Genomic DNA, 18,918 nt, shown 5'->3' with positions numbered 1-18,918 from the left:
AGCAGCATCACACAAGCTTAAGATTACCAAGCACAATGCCGAGCGTCGGCTGATGTGGTGTAAAGCTCGGCGCCATTGTACTCTGGAGGAGCAGAAATGCGTTCTTTGGAGTGATGAATCACGCTTCAACATCTGGCAGTCCGAAGGACGAATTTGGGTTTGGCTGATGTCAGGAGAACGCTACCTGCCCGAATGCATAGTGCCAACTGTAAAGTTTGGTGGAGGAGGAATAATGGTCTGGGGCTGCTTTTCATGATTTGGGCTAGGTCTCTTAGTTCCAGTGAAGGGAAATCTGAATACTACAGCATACAATGACATTCTAGACGATTCTGTGCTTCCAACTTTGTGGCAATAGTTTGGGGAAGGCCCTTTCCTGTTTTAGCATGACAATGCCCCCATGCACAAAGTGAGGTCCATACAGAAATGGTTTGTCGAGATCGGTGTGGAAGAACTTGACTGGCCTGCACAGAGCCCTGACCTCAACCCCATCAAACACCTTTGGTATAAATTGGAACACCGACTGCGAGCCAGGCAAAATCGCCCAACATCAGTGCCCGACCACACTAACACTGTTGTGGCTGAATGGAAGCAAGTCCCCACAGCAATGTTCCAACACCTAGTGGAAAGCCTTCCCATAAGAGTGGAAGCTGTTATAGCAGCAAAGGGGGGACCAACTCCATATTAATTCCCATGATTTTGAAATGAGATGGTCAATGAGCAGGTGTCAACATACTTTTGTCATGTAGTCAGCAGAATTGGTAATAGCCCTCTCATCATACACTCTTAGAAAAAAAGGGTTTTCGGCTGTCCCAATAGGAGAATCCTTTTTGGTTCCAATATTTTTCCAATTAGCTTTCTGTACTTTTATTTCTATGACTCATCCAAACTCGTTTTCTCATGGCTCTCTCCTGTCCCTCTGCAGGAATATGTATGGAACAATGAAGCGCCCCCCCCAAAAAAAATCACAATACTGAATCACAATATATATAGAATCGTGAGAATCACAATACATATCAGATCGGCACCTAAGTATTGTGATAACATTGTATCGTAAGGTCCCTGGCAATTCCCAACCCTAGAACCCTCTGTGGAAAGGGTTCTACAAGGGATCCAAAAAATGTTCTATCTGGAATCAAAAGGGGTTCTTCAAAAGGTTCTCCTATGGGGACAGCTGAAGAACCCTTTTAGGTTCTAGATAGCACCTTTTTTCCCCTAAGACTGTACCCTCAGGTTGGCACTAGCCTCTACTCTCCTATGATGAAACATAATTGCAATCTGTGTGTGTGTGTGTGTGTGTGTGTGTGTGTGTGTGTGTGTGTGTGTGTGTGTGTGTGTGTGTGTGTGTGTGTGTGTGTGTGTGTGTGTGTGTGTGTGTGTGTGTGTGTGTGTGTGTGTGTGTGTGTGTGTGTGTGTGTGTGTGTGTGTGTGTGTGTGTGTGTGTGTGTGTGTTCGTGTCACTTCAAACTGAACTTGATGACAAAATAGATTGTCCCTGGAAACTGTGTAAAAGTGTACTACACTGACTGTCAGAAAATAATTCTGTTCATATGTCTCCTATGAGATTCCTTTTCAGAGGTAAAGGGAAATGCATGATTCTGTAAAAGGCTTTCAAGAGAAATAGCTCTTATGAAAATGCCCTTTTTCCCTTTGGTAACAAATTAAAATGTTAAAAAGCATAAAGAAATTCCTCATCTGGTTCAAAAACTCTCCTTCAATATATACTGAACAAAAATATAAACGCAACAATTTCAAATATTTTACTGAGTTATAGTTCATATAAGAAAATCAGTCAATTGAAATTAGGCCCTAATCTATGCATTTCACATGACTGGGAATACAGATATGAGTCTGTTGGTCACAGATACCTTTAAAAAGAAATAGGGCGTGGATCAGAAAACCAGTCAGTATCTAGTGTGACCACCATTTGCCTCATGCAGTACGAGACATCTGCTTCATATAGAGTTGATCAGGCGGTTGATTGTGGCTTGTGGCAGTCCTCTTCAATGGCTGTGTGAAGTTGCTGGATATTGACGGGAACTGGAACATGCTGCCGTCGATCCAGAGCATCACACACATGCTCAATGGGTGACATGTCTGGTGAGCATGCAGTCCATGGAAAAACTGGGACACTTTCAGCTTATAAGAATTGTGTACAGACCCTTGCGACATGGGGCTGTGCATTATCATGCTGAAACATGAGGTGATGGCAGTGGATGAATGGCACGACAATGGGCCTCAGGACATCATCACGGTATCTATGTGCATTCACATTGCCATCAATGAAATGCAATTGTGTTCGTTGTCCATAGTTTATGCCTGCCCATACCATAACCACACCGCCACCATGGGGCACTCTGTTCAGAACGTTGACATCAGCAAGCCGTTGGCCCACATGACGCCATACACGTGGTCTGCGTTTGTGAGGCCGGTTGGATGCATTGCCAAATTCTCTAAAAAGACGGAGGCGGCTTATGGTAGATAAATGAACATTAAATTATTTGGCAACAGCTCTGGTGGCCATTCTTGCAGTCAGCATGCCAATTTCCCCCCAGGTGGATGGATTATCCTGGCAAAATGAGAAATGCTCATTAACAGGGATGTGAAAAAATGTGTCCACAAAATTTGAGAAAAATAAAGCTTTTTGTGAGTATTTGGAACATTTCTGGGATCTTTTACTTCAGCTCATGAAACATGGGACCAACACTTTTCATGCTGCGTTAATATATTTGCTCAGTGTGGGTATTAGAGCTGTACTCAGTTACTGTTCGGTGTAAATGGCATTATATAGCTTTCATTACATTAGCAAATGTGTCATCTCTGGCATTAAGAAAGTATCCTTGTCAAGTGACAATATATGTGGAAGGGTTTTGATGCATCTAGTATCCAAACGTTAGACCTTTTCGGATCATTTTGGTGGGATATATATTGAATGTAGCCCCTACATGACTTGAGAGAGAGAGAGACAGAGAGACATAAATAGAAAGAGGGATGAGAGTGAGTGAGGAGGCATGGCAGATGGGCATGAACAGGCTGAAGACTCAGTGGTCTAAGTTCTGTGATCGGCACACGCTTTTTCCCCCTCACTTGTCCTCCCACTCGACTGCTGCTCGCGCACGCACACACGCACACACAATCTCTCGCTGTGATGTACAATTACACTAATGACATTTTATTTAGCCTCTAAGCAGCTCTACTTTCTTGTCTTCTGAATTAAAAACCTCTCGGACATGTCAGATATTGTTATGCTTGCTGCTGCAAGGTGAGTCAACTGTGTGCAGAGCCTCTTGACAGAGACATTACTCTTCTTGGACATTAAGTGGGGCCAGTTTGTGCTTTCAGTTTGTTTGGCCTCGTCTCAGCAATTCTATTTCCGGAAGACACTGAAACTGTACAGTCTAAGTACTTTAGGATCCTCCATCCTTCCCAGGAACCCTATGAACCTACATACTGCCTCTATGCATGTACGCAAGTCAATTTGATATGATACTGTAAGTAAATTTGATATGATACCGGTGTGCCACTGAAAGACCCGATAGTTGTTACACAAGCTGCTGAGTCAGAGCTGATTTGTTGCTGTTGCAGAGCTGTTTTGGGGTTACACTTTTACAAGCCTCTGCAAATACATTATGCAAAATGAAGACAATAAAAGCATGGATCTATTTTGGACCAGGGACTTCCAACCAAAGTAAAAGGGAAGACTGGGGATGTTCCTGTTATATTGTTGTGCTATATTTCACTTTGGCAACTTTGATTATGCTTTATAAAATACATATGTTTTGTGTGTGTGTAAATGTCATATTATTCAGGGATATAGTTGATATTCAGAGATATGGTTGACACAAACCAACACAATGGGGGCACAGTAGGCTACTGATACAGTACTATACGCCAGTAGGCTTCTGATACAGTACTATACTCCAGTAGACTTCTGATATAGTACTATACTCCGGTAGGCTTCTGATACAGTACTATACTCCAGTAGGCTACTGATACAGTACTATACTCCAGTAGGCTTCTGATACAGTACTATACTCCGGTAGGCTTCTGATACAGTACTATACTCCGGTAGGCTACTGATACAGTACTATACTCCAGTAGGCTTCTGATACAGTACTATACTCCAGTAGGCTTCTGATACAGTACTATACTCCAGTAGGCTTCTGATACGGTACTATACTCCAGTAGGCTTCTGATACAGTACTATACTCCAGTAGGCTTCTGATACGGTACTATACTCCAGTAGGCTTGTGATACAGTACTATACTCCAGTAGGCTTCTGATACGGTACTATACTCCAGTAGGCTTGTGATACAGTACTATACTCCAGTAGGCTACTGAAACAGTACTATGCTCCAGTAGGCCTAAGTAATTAAAACTCACCATCACACAAACAATCTGATTCATGTCACTGTGTGGTTGTTTACAAAGATTGACAGACAGCGGGGTAGGCAGACGAGCTGGTAAGCTAATTAGCTGGTTTGTAGTGATACTACCTAAACCCTCTGTAAGCCCTAAGCTCTAACTGAGGACTGAGGCCTGTGTCTCTGGGCTGAGTCTCTGGGTAGAGCAGGTGGTCTCTGTGAACTCAGGTTTACTGGTTTAATAGACTAAATTCATTAGAGCAGAAGGGCGCAATAACAGGTTAATAAAGAGCCTCCCGAGTGGCGCAGCGGTCTGAGGCAATGCATCACAGTGCTAGAGGTGTCACTACAGACCCTGGTTCAATTCCAGGCTGTATCACAACCGGCCGTGAGTGGGAGTCCCATAGGGCGGCGCACAATTGGCGGCCAGCGTTGTACGGGTTAGGGTTTGGCCGGGGTAAGCCGTCATTGTAAATAATAATTAGTTCTTAACTGACTTGCCAAGTTAAATAAAAACAATAAATAAAAATAATGAAGCGTGAGGCAGGTGAGATGCCTCTCGGTGTGTTGTTCTCTTTATCGACATCTTTCAATCTCTCCTGGCAGAAGTTAATATAGGAGGGAGGAAACACAGGGAACTGCTCCTGTGGCTACGACTCTCTCAACCTCTTCCTCTCGTTCCTCTCTCTCTTCCCCTCTCTGTGATGAGGCCATCGCCGTGTCTCGCTAACATGCTGGGCAGGCCAAGACTGCTGCCTCCTCCAAACACCAGGCCAGTTGAGTCATGTCGTGATGTGATGAGACTATGTGAAAACTGGGTTAAAAAGGAAACATGTCCTTCTGTTCAGCCAAAAGCGCCATTATCTGGTTGCCTACTGATTCATAGTGTTTGGCGGTCATTTGGAGGCCATTTGGAGCCCTCCCACACTATCGGTTGTATAAGGTAATGGAAGATGTGGGAGTTTTAAAAAAGGGGTTGAGAGCCAGAGACAGTCGTTGGCCATTCTGTGGAAGCACCTAGAGAAACCAGACTTTGCATTTCCTCTGAATTTACCTCAGAACTGAAGCTGGCAGGGAGGAGTGGTCAGCCAGTCTCGCATCCCTTTTCAAACAAAATGAAACAACAGGAATACCCTGGAATAACCCCATTACAAGCACTCGAACACACACGCCACGCACCCACATACTTATACACCCAGTCATCCACACATTGACACACCGTCAAACAAAACACACACACACACACGCGCGCACACACACACACACACTTATGTATTGCATAAGAGATACACACGTATGAATGCCCCTCTGATTCAGTGAGATAAAAGGGAGAGTCAGGCTACGAGGTTCTATAATTAGAGGAGCATTCAGGAGGCAAACTGCTGAGTTGTTGAATGTTTAATGTGAAGCCTGGAGGCGTCACAGCGGCAGAGAATAGGCCCAGGTCCCAGCCCCACAGCCCCCTGAGCCCCAATCCACCAACACAGACCAGGGCATACCAACCAGCGGGTATGAAAGACAGGGAGGGGCCGGGTCATTTGAGGGAGAAAGAGAAGGAGGTTAGACATGGTCAATGAGGACAGTGCATGTGAGTAGAGATAGATACAGTGGGTCACATAGGCCTAGTATGGTTGGTTGACTGTTAGGCTGACTTCCAGTGGACTGGAACCTGAAGCAGCCTTAACAAACCATGATTACGAGAATAGTTCTAGTATGTGGGACCAGAGACTATAAATGAAGTCAGCATTTCCAGTAAATAGAGGTAATATAGTTGCGGGGTAGTGAGTGTTGACTTCCCTATTAGTTGTTGAAGACAGACGGTAACTAGAGCAAGCAGATGGATACCAGGCTTTCATGGTTGCATGTCGTCACCTCTTTCCTCTCTCTCTCTCTCTCTCAATGGAATGATATTAATATCCTGGCCTCAATAATGCTTTCGGGGACAAACAGGGGAGTGGTGGGATAAGGAACGCATGAGTGAGAGGGGAGAGGAGGAAATTGAGAATGAGAGGGCATTCGACATGACGGGCATTTTGGAATAGAGATGTCAAAGAATGCTCAGAGGTGTTAAACAGTAGCTCACCACTTCCTACAGGCTACTGTAGCAACATGCATGTACACAAACAAACACAGACGAAACACACAGTAGTTATGTACTATGGTACTCTATCATCAGCCTCACTGTTAGATTACTGTGCACTTGTTTTATACTCAAGAATGAGGAGCAGTCAAAACATGCACAATAATATGGGATATATTACATTTTACATTTACATTTAAGTCATTTAGCAGACGCTCTTATCCAGGTATGTGGACACCCCTTCAAATTAGTGGAATTGGCTTTTTCCAGCCACACCCATTGCTGACAGGTGTATATCTTTGAGCACAGAGCCATGCAATCTCCATAGACAAGCATTGGCAGTAGCATGACCTTACTGAAGAGCTCAGTGACTTTCAACGTTGCACTGTCATAGGATGCCACCTTTCCAACAAGTCAATTCATCACATTTCTGCCCTGCTAGAGCTGCCCCGGTCAACTGTAAATGCTGTTATTGTGAAGTGGAAACGTCTAGGAGCAACAACGGCTCTGGCGTGAAGTGGTAGGCCACACAAGCTCACAGAATGGGACCGCCGAGGGTTGAAGCGAGTAGCGCATAAAAATTGTCTGTCCTCAGTTGAAACACTCACTACAGAGTTCCAAACCTCCTCTGGAAGCAACATCAGCACAAGAACTGTTCGTCGGGAACTTCATGAAATGGGTTTCCATGGCCAAACATCAAATCAAATGTTATTTGTCACATGCACCGAATACAACAGGTAAATGAAAGTAAAAAATTATAAAAAGTAACACAATAAAATAACAATAGCGAGTCTATATACAGGGGGTACCGGTACAGAGTCAGTGTGCAGGGGTGCAGGTTAGTTGACGTAATTTGTACACGTAGGTATGATTTTCAAACCACTTGATGAACTTAGGACTGCCAGAGCATCTAGCTAGCTGACGTTATAGCGTTATAGCGTTAGCTTACTAGCTACGATTAGCCACTGTAGCTATGTCTGTTTGCAGACGATGAAGAGAAAGTCCACGGATATCTCTTCTTTCTTTAAGAAGAACAGTAGTACAGGGGAGATACAGCCGACAAGGGGAGCAGCAGCAGAGGGTTAACGTTAGTGAGGATGCAGACGAAGATGATGAACAGGCAGAGGCAGCGAGAGAGCATGGCAGAACGTGACGGCGACGAACTGGCACAGGCAGCATCAGTGACAGAGCACAGTTAAGAACACCAGACAGCAGCACGGCACAAAAGTGCGGAACAGGCAGCAACAACAGTCCCAGAGGTCAACAACCAAGCGAGGCAGGACCCAGCTAGAGCTATTCAACCCGTTCCTGGACCAATAGGTGAAGTTATGACAGCATGACAGTGCCCCTGATAATGAAATGGGTGGCTAGAGAGTAATGTTATCTGGGTCATGACATAATCACATAAAGCCTTCTGATTCATGTTTATTGGTAGTTGAGTTTGAATAGTCCGAATTGTCTGTAGGCCGATATTACAAATTAGCCCAAATAGATCTACAGTGTCGGCCTCCTTGTAACATTCACCAATGTTTTTGGTGAGATAAAACATCTGTCAGATATTTTACAGTCCCCATAACTCAATTTGGGCACAGCTGTTACCCTTGTTGATTCTCTTGCTGACACATTGAACAGTTATAGAGAGGGCTCTCGCTTGAATGAGATTTGGGACAACACTGTGACCTCCAGGCCGTCCAGGGCGTCAGATCACACCAAGCTCTAGGCTTGATGGGCATCACATTACCACTCCAATAGTTCAAAGACAGGTCAACACGGATAAGGAGTCATTCGGGGCAGGTTCATTCATTCCAATAGTTGATGTGCTTCTCTCTGAGGTGAAGAGAAGATGTTCTACAGTAAATTGTGTCATTATGCAAGGCCTTGAAGCTCTGCAGTCCCACATTTTGTGAGAAAAATGAAGTGTTTTCCATTTGCCTCACAATACAACTGCAGCACTGAGGATCTGGAATATGAGATCCCTCAGCTTAAGCGAATTCTTGATAGGAAGCAAACTGGTGGCTTGGAAACACCAGTTTAATAGAGCTCACAGTCTTCCTTGAGCCATATAGGGAGGTGTTCCACGGGATGTTTAAATGTTGCAAAATTGCACTTTGCATTACCTGTGAGCACTGCAGCATGTGAGCACAGTTTCCCTGTGCTAAAGTTAATCAAGACTGTCTTGAGAAATACAATGAGTGATACACTGTCTTGAGAAATACAATGAGTGATACACTGTCTTGAGAAATACAATGAGCGATTGCTCCATTTGGGGGTGTTAAGAGTAGAGTCAAGAAGGGCAAGGGCCATAAATCTTGATTTTTGTGGATGTGTTTGCCAAAAAAGACACAGCAACAGGTGAATAAAGCTGTATTGAAAATAATGTAGCCCTTAAAGCAGGGATAAGAATAGGTTGTGATTAGGCTATAGTAAAATGTACATTGTACATGATAATGCTTTTTTTTTTTCATTTTTGGACATAGTCTATAATATATTTGTTTACAAAAAGACAGCAACAGGTGAATAAAGCTGTATTGAAAAGAATGTAGCCTATTACAGCAGGGATATGAATAGGCTATGGGTAGGCTATAGTAAAATGTATATTACTGTCCATGATTATGCTTTTTTGTTTTGTTTTTCATTTTTGGACATATACAGTTGAAGTCAGAAGTTTACATACACTTAGGTTGGAGTCAATAAAAAACTTGTTTTTCAACCACTCCACAAGTGTCTTGTTAACAAACTATAGTTTTGGCAAGTCGGTTAGGACATCTACTTTGTGCCTGACACAAGTCATTTTTCACATATAATTCACTGTCTCACAATTCCAGTGGGTCAGATGTTCACATACACTGTGCCTTTAAACAGCTGGGAAAATTCCAGAAAATGATGTCATGGCGTTAGAAGCTTCTGGCAAGGTAATTGACATCATTTGAGTCAATTGGAGGTGTACCTGTGGATGTATTTCAAGGCCTACCTTCAAACTCAGTGCCTCTTTGCTTGACATCCTAGGAAAATCAAAAGAAAATTAGCCAAGACCTCAGAAAAATACATTGTAAACCTCCAAAAGTCTGGTTCATCCTTGGGAGCAATTTCCAAATGCCTGAAGGTACCACGTTCATCTGTACAAACAAGCGTATGCAAGTATAAACACCATGGGACCACGCTGCCGTCATACCAGGAGAAGGACTGGTTGGTGCGAAAAGTGCAAATCAATCCCAGAACAACAGCAAAGGACCTTGTGAAGATTCTGGAGGAAACGGGTACAAAACTATCTATATCCACAGTAAAACGAGTCCTATATCGACATTACCTGAAAGGCCACTGAGCAAGGAAGAAGCCACTGCTCCAAAACCGTCATAAAAAAAGCCAGACTACGGTTTGCAACTGCACATGGGGACAAAGATCATACTTTTTGGATAAATGTCCTCTGGTCTGATGAAACAAAAATAGAACTGTTTGACCATAATGACCATTGTTATGTTTGGAGGAAAAAGGGGGAGGCTTGCAAGCCGAAGAACACCATCCCAACCGTGAAGCACAGGGGTGGCAGCATCATGGTGTGGTGGTGCTTTGCTGCAGGAGGAACTGGTGCACTTCACAAAATAGATGGCATCATGAGGAAAGAAAATTATGTGGATATATTGAAGAAACATCTCAAAGACATCAGTCAGGAAGTTAAAGGTTGGCCACAAATGGGTCTTCCAAATGGACAATGACCCCAAGCATACTTCCAAAGTTGTGGCAAAATGGCTGAAGGACAACAAAGTCAAGGTATTGGAGTGGCCATCACAAAGCCATGACCTCAATCCTATAGAAAATGTCAAATAAAGTGGTGATCCAAACTGACCTAAAACAGAGAATTTTTACTTGGATTAAATGGCAGGAATTGTGAAAAAACTGAGTTTAAATGTATTTGGCTAAGGTTATGTAAACTTCAACTGTATAATATTTTTGTTTACAAAAAAAGACACAGCAACAGCTGAATAAAGCTGTATTGAAAATAATTGGAGGCCTCTGTGTGATGTTTTTAAACTCAAGTAGGCTTGTTCCCAGTAAATGTTGTGTTCCTTACAATCAATGGGCTCCTTCAAATTAAAGCTGTATATGTGTATTTTTAAGGAAAGGGACAACTCGCCTATTTGAAGAACAATGAATCGCCTAAACACATTTAAACAGGATTGTTGTGGTACTCAAAATGTTAACTGTACCGGTACTAGTTAATGCACATCAGATAAATAGTAACATTTAACTGTAAAATAAGAAACCAAAGTATATCCGTATGCGATTCCTTAACTCTCATATTGACATAGTTTTCAACTAGCCTATATACTACAACAGCATAAGAGAATTCCTGAATTTCAGTTATGGCTTTGGTTTTGGTGAGCCACCTCAAGATTTTCAGTGGCCCAACCTGGCCACTGCACGTAGCAGTAGCGAAAAACAAATATGGGGGGGTATATGTAAAAAGTCCTGGTGGCTATTTAATTAATTGTTCAGCAGTCTTATGGCTAGAAGCTGTTAAGGAGCCTTTTGGTCCTAGAATAGGCGCTTTTCGTGCAGAAATCTAAGATCACCATGTGCAATGCCAAGCATCAGCTGGAGTGGTGTAAAGCCATTGGACATTGGAGCAGTGGAAACGTGGTCTCTGGAGTGATCGTTCATGCTTCACCATCTAGAAATCAGACGGACAAATCTGGTTTTGCCAGAACACTAGCTGCCCCAATGCATAGTGCCAACTGTAAAGTTTGGTGGATGAGGAATAATGATCTGGGGCTGTTTTTCATGGTTCAGGCTAGGCCCCTTAGTTCCAGTGAAGGGAAATCTGAACGCTACAGCATACAATGACATTCTAGACGATTCTGTGCTTCCAGCTTTGTAGCAACAGTTTGGGGAAGGCCCTTTCCTGTTTCAGCATGACAATGCCCCCATGCACAAAGCGAGGTCCATACAGGAAATGGTTTGTCGAGATCGGTGTGGAAGAATGTGACTGGCCTGCACAGAGCATGACCTCAACCCCATCAAATACATTTGGGATGAATTGGAACGCCAACTAGGAGCCAGGCCTAATCACTAATGCTCTTGGCTGAATGGAAGCAAGCCTGCAGCAATGTTCCAACATCTAGTGGAAGGCCTTCCCAGAAGACTGGAGGCTGTTATAGCAGCAAAAGGGGGATCAGCTCCATATCAATGCCCATGATTTTGTAATGAGATGTTCGACGAGAAGGTGTCCACATACTTTTGGTAATGTAGTGTACCTTTGGCAGTTCATATAAACTGACCAGGTAGCAAACTAACACTTCCGTTAGCGATAGGTTACTAACCTTAATGTAGCCTAGTAGGCAACTGAGCGACATGACATTCCAAACCACAAGACGCATGATGAAATGTGTAAAAATCGAACTCTTGAACATGTTGCAATTTGTGTCAAGGCCCAATACGGCAGACTTTTCTTACCTCGGGGTAGTACGAGACCGTTTTCTGGTACCCGTTGTGAGTCTTCTCCCGTGAGTGGCGATGCGCATTGATCTATTGCTTTGGGCGTGTTGAAGTCCTCGTTTTGTCTAGGCTATTTCATCTCAGCCTCCAATACGGGACCTGACACCATTCCTAAAATATCAATGGACTATATATATGCGTGTAGACTTAATATACAATACAGCTGTGACCCCGTTCCCTATTTGGAGCGCAACAGAATCATCTTCGCAGCTTGCTTCTTTGCTCTCTGACGGAGGAAAACCCTGTGCGGCTACCAACATGGAACTCGGAAACCCCACCCGTCCGTGGTGACGTCACATTTGGAAACTCAAAATGCACTTCACGAAGGGAAACTGATGTCATTGTGGAATGAAATCACCTGGAACATTATTTTGTGTAGAGGTCCCAGAAATAAGTAAAATCCTAAAGATAGTGCTTACCACAGTCGATGACGAATTTCATCCAACTTTACAGATTTGTTTACCTTTATTCAACTAGGCAAGTCAGTTAAGATCAAATTCCTCTTTCCATTGCAACCGTGGGTACACTGCCTTGCAAACCTTTCGGTTACAAGTCCAACGCTCTAACCACTAGGCTACCTGCCACCCCCGAACAAGGCAGTTGATTGAGTGCTGGAGCAATGTACTTTGATTCATGTTCTCAAAGTACATCTCTCAGTGTCTATAATTTAGAGATTTTCCTGACCAGGTGATTACACATTACCCACTATACAGGCGAACGCATTATGTTCCATAAAGACAGACGCCCACCCAGTATGCAAAGTAAACCATGACTATCTTCACATTGAGATAATGGCAGTTGAGTGTTACATTAGTAGCAAGTAACATTATAATGGTAGTAATTAGCACAAAGGGAGGCTACAAAATGATGTCATGATTGTAGAACAGTGTCTTCATTTTATTAGAAGGGTAACAATCAATGTCAATTCCAAGATGGCTCCACTTATTCCTTGTAGAATGCAGTACATTAAGCTCCCTCATCCTCCAGCAACATTCCAAAATGAAGTGCTATAGTACAACATTTCCTCCTTCATTTCCATTGCCAGGATTGGAGAAGCAGGGATTCAAACAGCTGGGGGAAGAAAAGAAAAAAAAGTGTCTCAGGTGATTTTAAAGACATGCACACAAACATTTTAACAAAATACTGAGTTTTGGGTCATTCAAAGATTCATGAGGCAGAACTATAGCTACAGTCACAAGTTGCGCCCTTGGACATCTACAGGTCCTTGTGCTTAACAATCCAGTCCATCTATAGCGCAATTAGGCTTCCAACATCCATTTCTAAAACTTAGTGCATTACCATTTAACAATCAAACACGTCAGCCGTTAGGCTTCACATAAGTTTAAATTAACACTGAACTACAATGGTGACTTAGCAGTACATTAACAATCATTTTGCCAGTAGAAATCTTGACGTGAACTAAAGCAGCATTCAATGCAGTGGAGTCATCGTTTTGATACTTTTAACATCTAGTCAAAGCTAGAAAAATTCAAACAGCAAGACTACTGGCCAATATAGTAGTCACATAATACAACCGCTATCGTTCGCCGACGACCCTGAGAACATCATGCAGTCACAGGAGAGAAGTCAGTCTACAGAGAAGGGACAAATCTAGACAGGAAAAAGGAGTCTCCTTTGCCCTTTCCTGTAGCCTAGTCATAGTGTGGAATATACGTCACATCAATAGGAAGAAAGTGTTATTGGTTAACGGGAACTAAATGTACATTGTGTGACAGGTACTTTGACTATGCTCTAGAAAAGTAGCATGCTTTCACTAACCAAAGCACACAAGCTGTCAAAGTATAAGTCAATAAATTCATAATGAATTCCTGAGTAGACTTCTGACATTGCACGACACTAGCTATCCCAGCCATCTATCCTGGACTCATTACATTCAGGTGAAATGTAAGTCATTCTTAATCACATCCCTATTCCCTACTGCTTCCTTAATTTAATCCAAGTACAGGGCCCATCAATGAAGCTACATTATATAGACGTGTTACATAGCAAAGTTATCGTTAGTAATTGTGCATTTATTCCTTGTGTTATTACTTCTCTTTTCCCTCTGCATTATCGGGAAGGGCCCATAAGTAAGCATTTCACTGTTAGTCTACACTGGTTTACAAAGAACGTGACAAAGGAACATTTATTTCGATTACCACTGATATGTATACCTGGCCCAAGGAGAAATTACTCATTTTATACACTCCATTATAACCAGCTAGTCCAGTCTCTGTAGTTTCCAGGAGGAGTCTATTCAAGTCCCAGTAGTGGAGCGTGATCAAGTACAAGGGAGACACCCCACCACAGAATGAAGAAAGTGGAGAGCAGAGAGACGAAGGGGAGGAGAACAGAGCACAGACTAGTCCCGAGTGTGAAAGACTAAGAGGAAAGTTGGAAAGCTAGATGATAGGAGCGTGAAGGAGAGACCGAAAAGGAAGTGGGAGCTTAGATGGAAGAGCACCAGGTCTTTACAGGTGGCGGCTGTGGCCGAGGAGAAGGCGGCGAGGATGGAGGAGAAGACTACGTCGGGGGACTGGCCAGCATCGACTGCCTTGTGCAGGCCGCGGGCACTGTAGTATTTGACCAGGGGTACAGTCTGCCCGTGGTAGGCCTCCAGCCGTGAGCGCAGCGTGGGCGCATTGTCGTCGCTGCGGCGCATCAGCAGCTCCCCTGTCACCTGACGGGGACAGAGAGAGGAAACATTTCATGGGTGAAAAGTGCAATTTTGGTTTCTTTCTCTGGTTAGGTCTTTTTCCCCACCCCTTTGAGTTCAGATCTGAAAGACTTGGCTCGATGTTGGAAATATGGTGATGGCGCCCCCTAGACCTCAAGTAGGGAAAATGCATCTGCCATATTAAATTCTCTCCTATCCAGTCTCGTCAGAGCTATGATGAACACAGAAGGGCTTGTGAAGGTGTGGAGCTGTGTCAAATAGTTTTCCCAGCCAGTAGCACTGAGCGACATCTCTGGGTACACCACACATATTACAACCCCTCGTGTATGTTGAAAGCCATCTGTTCTGAGCATCTGAAACAGTCCCATGAGTCTCAGTTGGTAGAGCATTGCAACGATAGGGTTGTGGGTTCAATTCCCACGTTGGACCAGTACAGAGAAGGGGGGAAAAAGTATGAGATGTAGGCACTGGATAAACACATCTCTAAATGACTCAAATGAAACAGGAGCTCAAAGCCATTAGCACAGAAGCTCCTAGCTAAGGGGTTTCACAAAACTTGTGAAAGACTGCGTGCAAATGAGCCACTGCTTTCCTCAGATTACAAACATAGACACTTGTTAAGTGCAAGTTGACCAAGAAACGCATTTGAACACCAGTTAGCAGATTGGGATCTACAATAGAAGTAGGATTTCCAGACTCAGAGAGGGGGACGTCCGTTGACAAGATACTTACGTCGTCCTTCATTGGCTCTTTGGGTGGGTTGAACTCCTCGTGGTAGGAGCGACCACTAGGCTGGTGAATTAGTCTGAGGGGGGAGAGGAGAAGGTTAGTCCTCCACTCACACTGCCCTTGGCCCACTTCAAAGACTTACACTATATCCCACCATGGCAAAACAAAGAACCCTTTTTGACATGCTGATGTGACCATTTGAATGGACTACAGGTACATAATTTCCCCTCTATGAAGCTGTGTCCTCAATACAGAGCATTGTTTGTTGTGGATGAGGTGGTATTGCTCTGCAACATTATTTGTCCAACAAATGGTCGATAATAACTAGCTCAGACCACCGCAGAATATTTGGTCCTACCTGCCACAGATTCTGCGCACCAGTAGGGAGTCGTTGACAGAGAACTCTATCACAGAGTCCAGCTTCTCTGTGCGCTTCTCCAGCAAGTCATCCAGCTAGAAGACAGAGGGAGTCAAAACATAGGAGCAGGGAGGAAACAGGTTCATATGCTCAATGGTATAGTGGAGGGTAAACGTAGTTCACGCACCACATTCATTTTGCATGATGTTTACCACTGCTTATTCTTGATTAACATCAAGACAAACTTTTGCTCTGGGGGATTGACAGCAAAATGGAGTCAGGCACCAACCAATCCTCACCATCTCTGCTTGTTTCACTGTGCGGGGGAATCCATCCAATAGGAACCCCTTCTTACAGGGAGGCGTGTCCAGGTTCTTTTCTATGAGTTCTACCACCATCTCATCACTGACCTATGAGTCATTTGACAGGAGTAAATTCACAGAGTGATGAGCAGTGAAAATAAATGCATAAGAGCACACAATTAGGACAGACGCCCAAGTCAACCGGTCTCTGATTACTACTAAGTTCCAGCACCAGTGACAAAAAGATTCATTCCTATTAAAAAAATGAACACAGAAACATGTTCAGAACTAACATGAAAACACACTACACATCTTACCAGTTTCCCGGCATCCATCGTCTCCTTGAGCCTCTTGCCGAGCACAGAGCCAGATGCCACCATGGCCCTCAGCATGTCCCCAGTGGCCAGATGACACACACAGTACTGCTCTGCCAACCGAGGAGCCTTGGAGGAGAGGGGGAGAGCGTGGGTATTGGCATCAAGTCTCATGTTATAAGGGCAAAAGGTGTAGCATTTATGTAGTCACTTCGCAAAATCGCAACTCTGAGGAGAAGAGTATGGGCAAACATAGGCGCTTCCCAACCTGGCAAACTACTACAACAGGTGGGAGCCCGTCAAAGCATTAAAGGCGTGCTGAATCGTAAAATGACTGGCTGTTATATTTTGGGCACAGTCACAGTCCTTCAGATACAGAACATAACCTCCACACATGACATGAGACTAATGTCTGAATGTGTGTGGGGAAGGCATGGGACACTTTTGGAAAAGCAAAAATAAGTGCTGAATAACTAACTTCATAGCACATGCATAACTGTGGTTTTAAGGACATAATCATGTTGCCATTTTGTTTTTACATTTCAATGTGATTCAGGTTGTGTCACAACGGGGGAAAAAAGACCAAACCCTCAGGAGACTGACTAAATAGTTGGGATCTTCAAAGCTAGACCAAAAGTATGTGTCTGAAAGGACCTTACAGTACTTGTACCAGCCTGTGCAAAAAAAATAAATAATAATTAAATAACATTTATTCCGTACACACTGCAGTGTGTGTATATTTACAAGGCTATGCAGCCACTATAGCCATGAGACACATATGGATACAGATCTTAAAGGAAATACGTAAGTCCCCAACTCTGGTCGTGGGAAGCTGCAGGGTGTACCAGCTTTTGTTCCAGATAAGCCTAAACACACCTAACATAATTACCTCTAACAAAACCCTGGACAAGCTGTTGCTCTCCTGTACCACATACCCCCAGAATTTAAAATAAGAACTACATTGAGCTTTTTGACAGGGAAGTCGAGCGGTAACACGTCTTCATTGAACCTGGTTAGATCAAGTGAAAGCAGTTGGCGCTGGCCAGCTGGAGAGTATGATTAGCATACAGTCCCTAATGTGACGTTGAAAGGGCCCTCTTATCTTTAGGACTCTTCACACAAACGGTTGGCATGCGACTCCAGAGACGAGTACCACATTGTGAGCTTGCAACACCTTGGCAAACAGTCAAATCTGCCAGCACCAGATAGTGGGAGCCAAAAGGGAATTAGTTTCATTCCAATGGACAGACGCTCATAACTGCTTAGCGAGCTAACTACAACTTTTAGGATACTTCCTTATTCGTCTGATCTAGCTACCCAATTCATTACACGCGACTTAGTCAAGCTAGCAGAGATAGCCATCTATGCAAGCCAATTCAGAATGAACTTCAGGACAAGGTTTATGAAGTTAGTTGGTTGGCAGTGTCGGCCAAGCGGTATCCCATTCCTACACTTCCTTAGCAAGTTAGCATAACTCACTCACCTGTGTTCCTTTCCCAGCACCAGGGGGTCCAAGCAGGATTGCCCGAATTCCCCTTTTTACGTCGGACACAGCTTCATTCCGTTGCGTGCTGGGGGCCATGTTCACTTCAGTCGTCCTTGTACCACTTTTATTATCTGCCAACTCGCCCAAGAAAGGAAGTGACCCCGCCCTCTTTCTGGATGAACCTCTCTTTATCAGAAAATACTTCCACCTCATTGGCCATTAGATGGCTCAGTCAAGCGTCCTACACACCGATTGGCTAAAATAGTAAGTTTCTTGATATAACATCCGGGTTTTGCATATGCAATTATGAATCTTCTTTGGTCAGGGACCATCAAAATGAACATTGTTATTAGTTACATAATCCTCTATCATTATTGTTATTATTATTTGTTAATTGTTATTATACTTATAATTATGAATGAATAATTATTATTATTATTATTATTTCATCTGTCGAGAAGTATTACAAGTACTGCATGATGTGTCCAGAGATGGCAGAAGAGGCTCAGAGACTGTTCTTAACCACTGCCAATATGTAGTTGCTTTTTGTGCGATTTTCAGCTGCAATGGTTTCACATAGGTGGGTGCTACATGTTCGGCAATGAAGGACTAGTACCCACTGTAATATTCATGTGTAAACATACGGAATTGTAATTGGATGCATTTCAATTTAAATGAGTTGTTTGTTTTGCTTTTTATGTGCTTTGAGATTATTTTCTGTAATGAAAAGCACTATACAAGTTAAATAAATAATAATAATTATTAACATTGTTATTTGTGTCTAAATATAGGCGTTTGCTCACTCTATAATGAAATGAATGAGTAGTCAAATGGTAGGAAACTATTAGCTGTGGAAATGATTCAATCGTGTTCAATGCCCATCTGGCTACTGCAGTTTAAAAGTCTAAACGGGATCATTGGGACGTCCCAACTCTGATGTCACCCCATTAAAAATTCAATTTAAATGGTTATGTTAAGGCTTAGGGTTAAGTAGGGGTTATGGTTACATTTAGGGTAGGGGTTAAGGTTAGAGTTTAGGGTAGGGATGTCCCAAGGATCCCTGATAGCACAAACACTGTTTATGCACACTACACTGGAAGATCAGTCATTACATTATC

General features: G+C 43.3%; 2 protein-coding genes across 2 annotated transcripts in view; both read right to left on the bottom strand.

Moving 5' to 3' along the window:
• The window catches only part of LOC124012530 (E3 ubiquitin-protein ligase RNF19B-like), a 31,337-nt gene extending 19,141 nt beyond the window's left edge, over positions 1–12,196 (bottom strand). Inside the window, exon 1 of the mRNA XM_046326261.1 lies at positions 11,893–12,196. The gene's annotated coding sequence lies outside the window, so the exon portion shown is untranslated. The remainder of the gene's footprint in view (positions 1–11,892) is intronic.
• Positions 12,197–12,804: 608 nt separating this feature from the next.
• LOC124012619 (adenylate kinase 2, mitochondrial) lies at positions 12,805–17,962 on the bottom strand. The gene is made up of 7 exons (XM_046326454.1): positions 17,798–17,962; positions 16,318–16,443; positions 15,998–16,108; positions 15,699–15,793; positions 15,344–15,416; positions 14,410–14,614; positions 12,805–13,005 (listed from the first exon to the last, which is right to left on the bottom strand). The coding sequence occupies exons 1-7, from the start codon at positions 17,894–17,896 to the stop codon at positions 12,998–13,000; spliced, it is 717 nt and encodes a 238-aa protein (XP_046182410.1). The 5' UTR covers positions 17,897–17,962; the 3' UTR covers positions 12,805–12,997.
• Positions 17,963–18,918: the final 956 nt, after the last annotated feature.

This window comes from Oncorhynchus gorbuscha, linkage group LG24 (assembly GCF_021184085.1).
Source record: "Oncorhynchus gorbuscha isolate QuinsamMale2020 ecotype Even-year linkage group LG24, OgorEven_v1.0, whole genome shotgun sequence".
NCBI lineage: Eukaryota > Metazoa > Chordata > Actinopteri > Salmoniformes > Salmonidae > Oncorhynchus > Oncorhynchus gorbuscha.
Note: the sequence above shows the minus strand (reverse complement) of the source record. Positions and strands in the feature narration are given on the sequence as shown.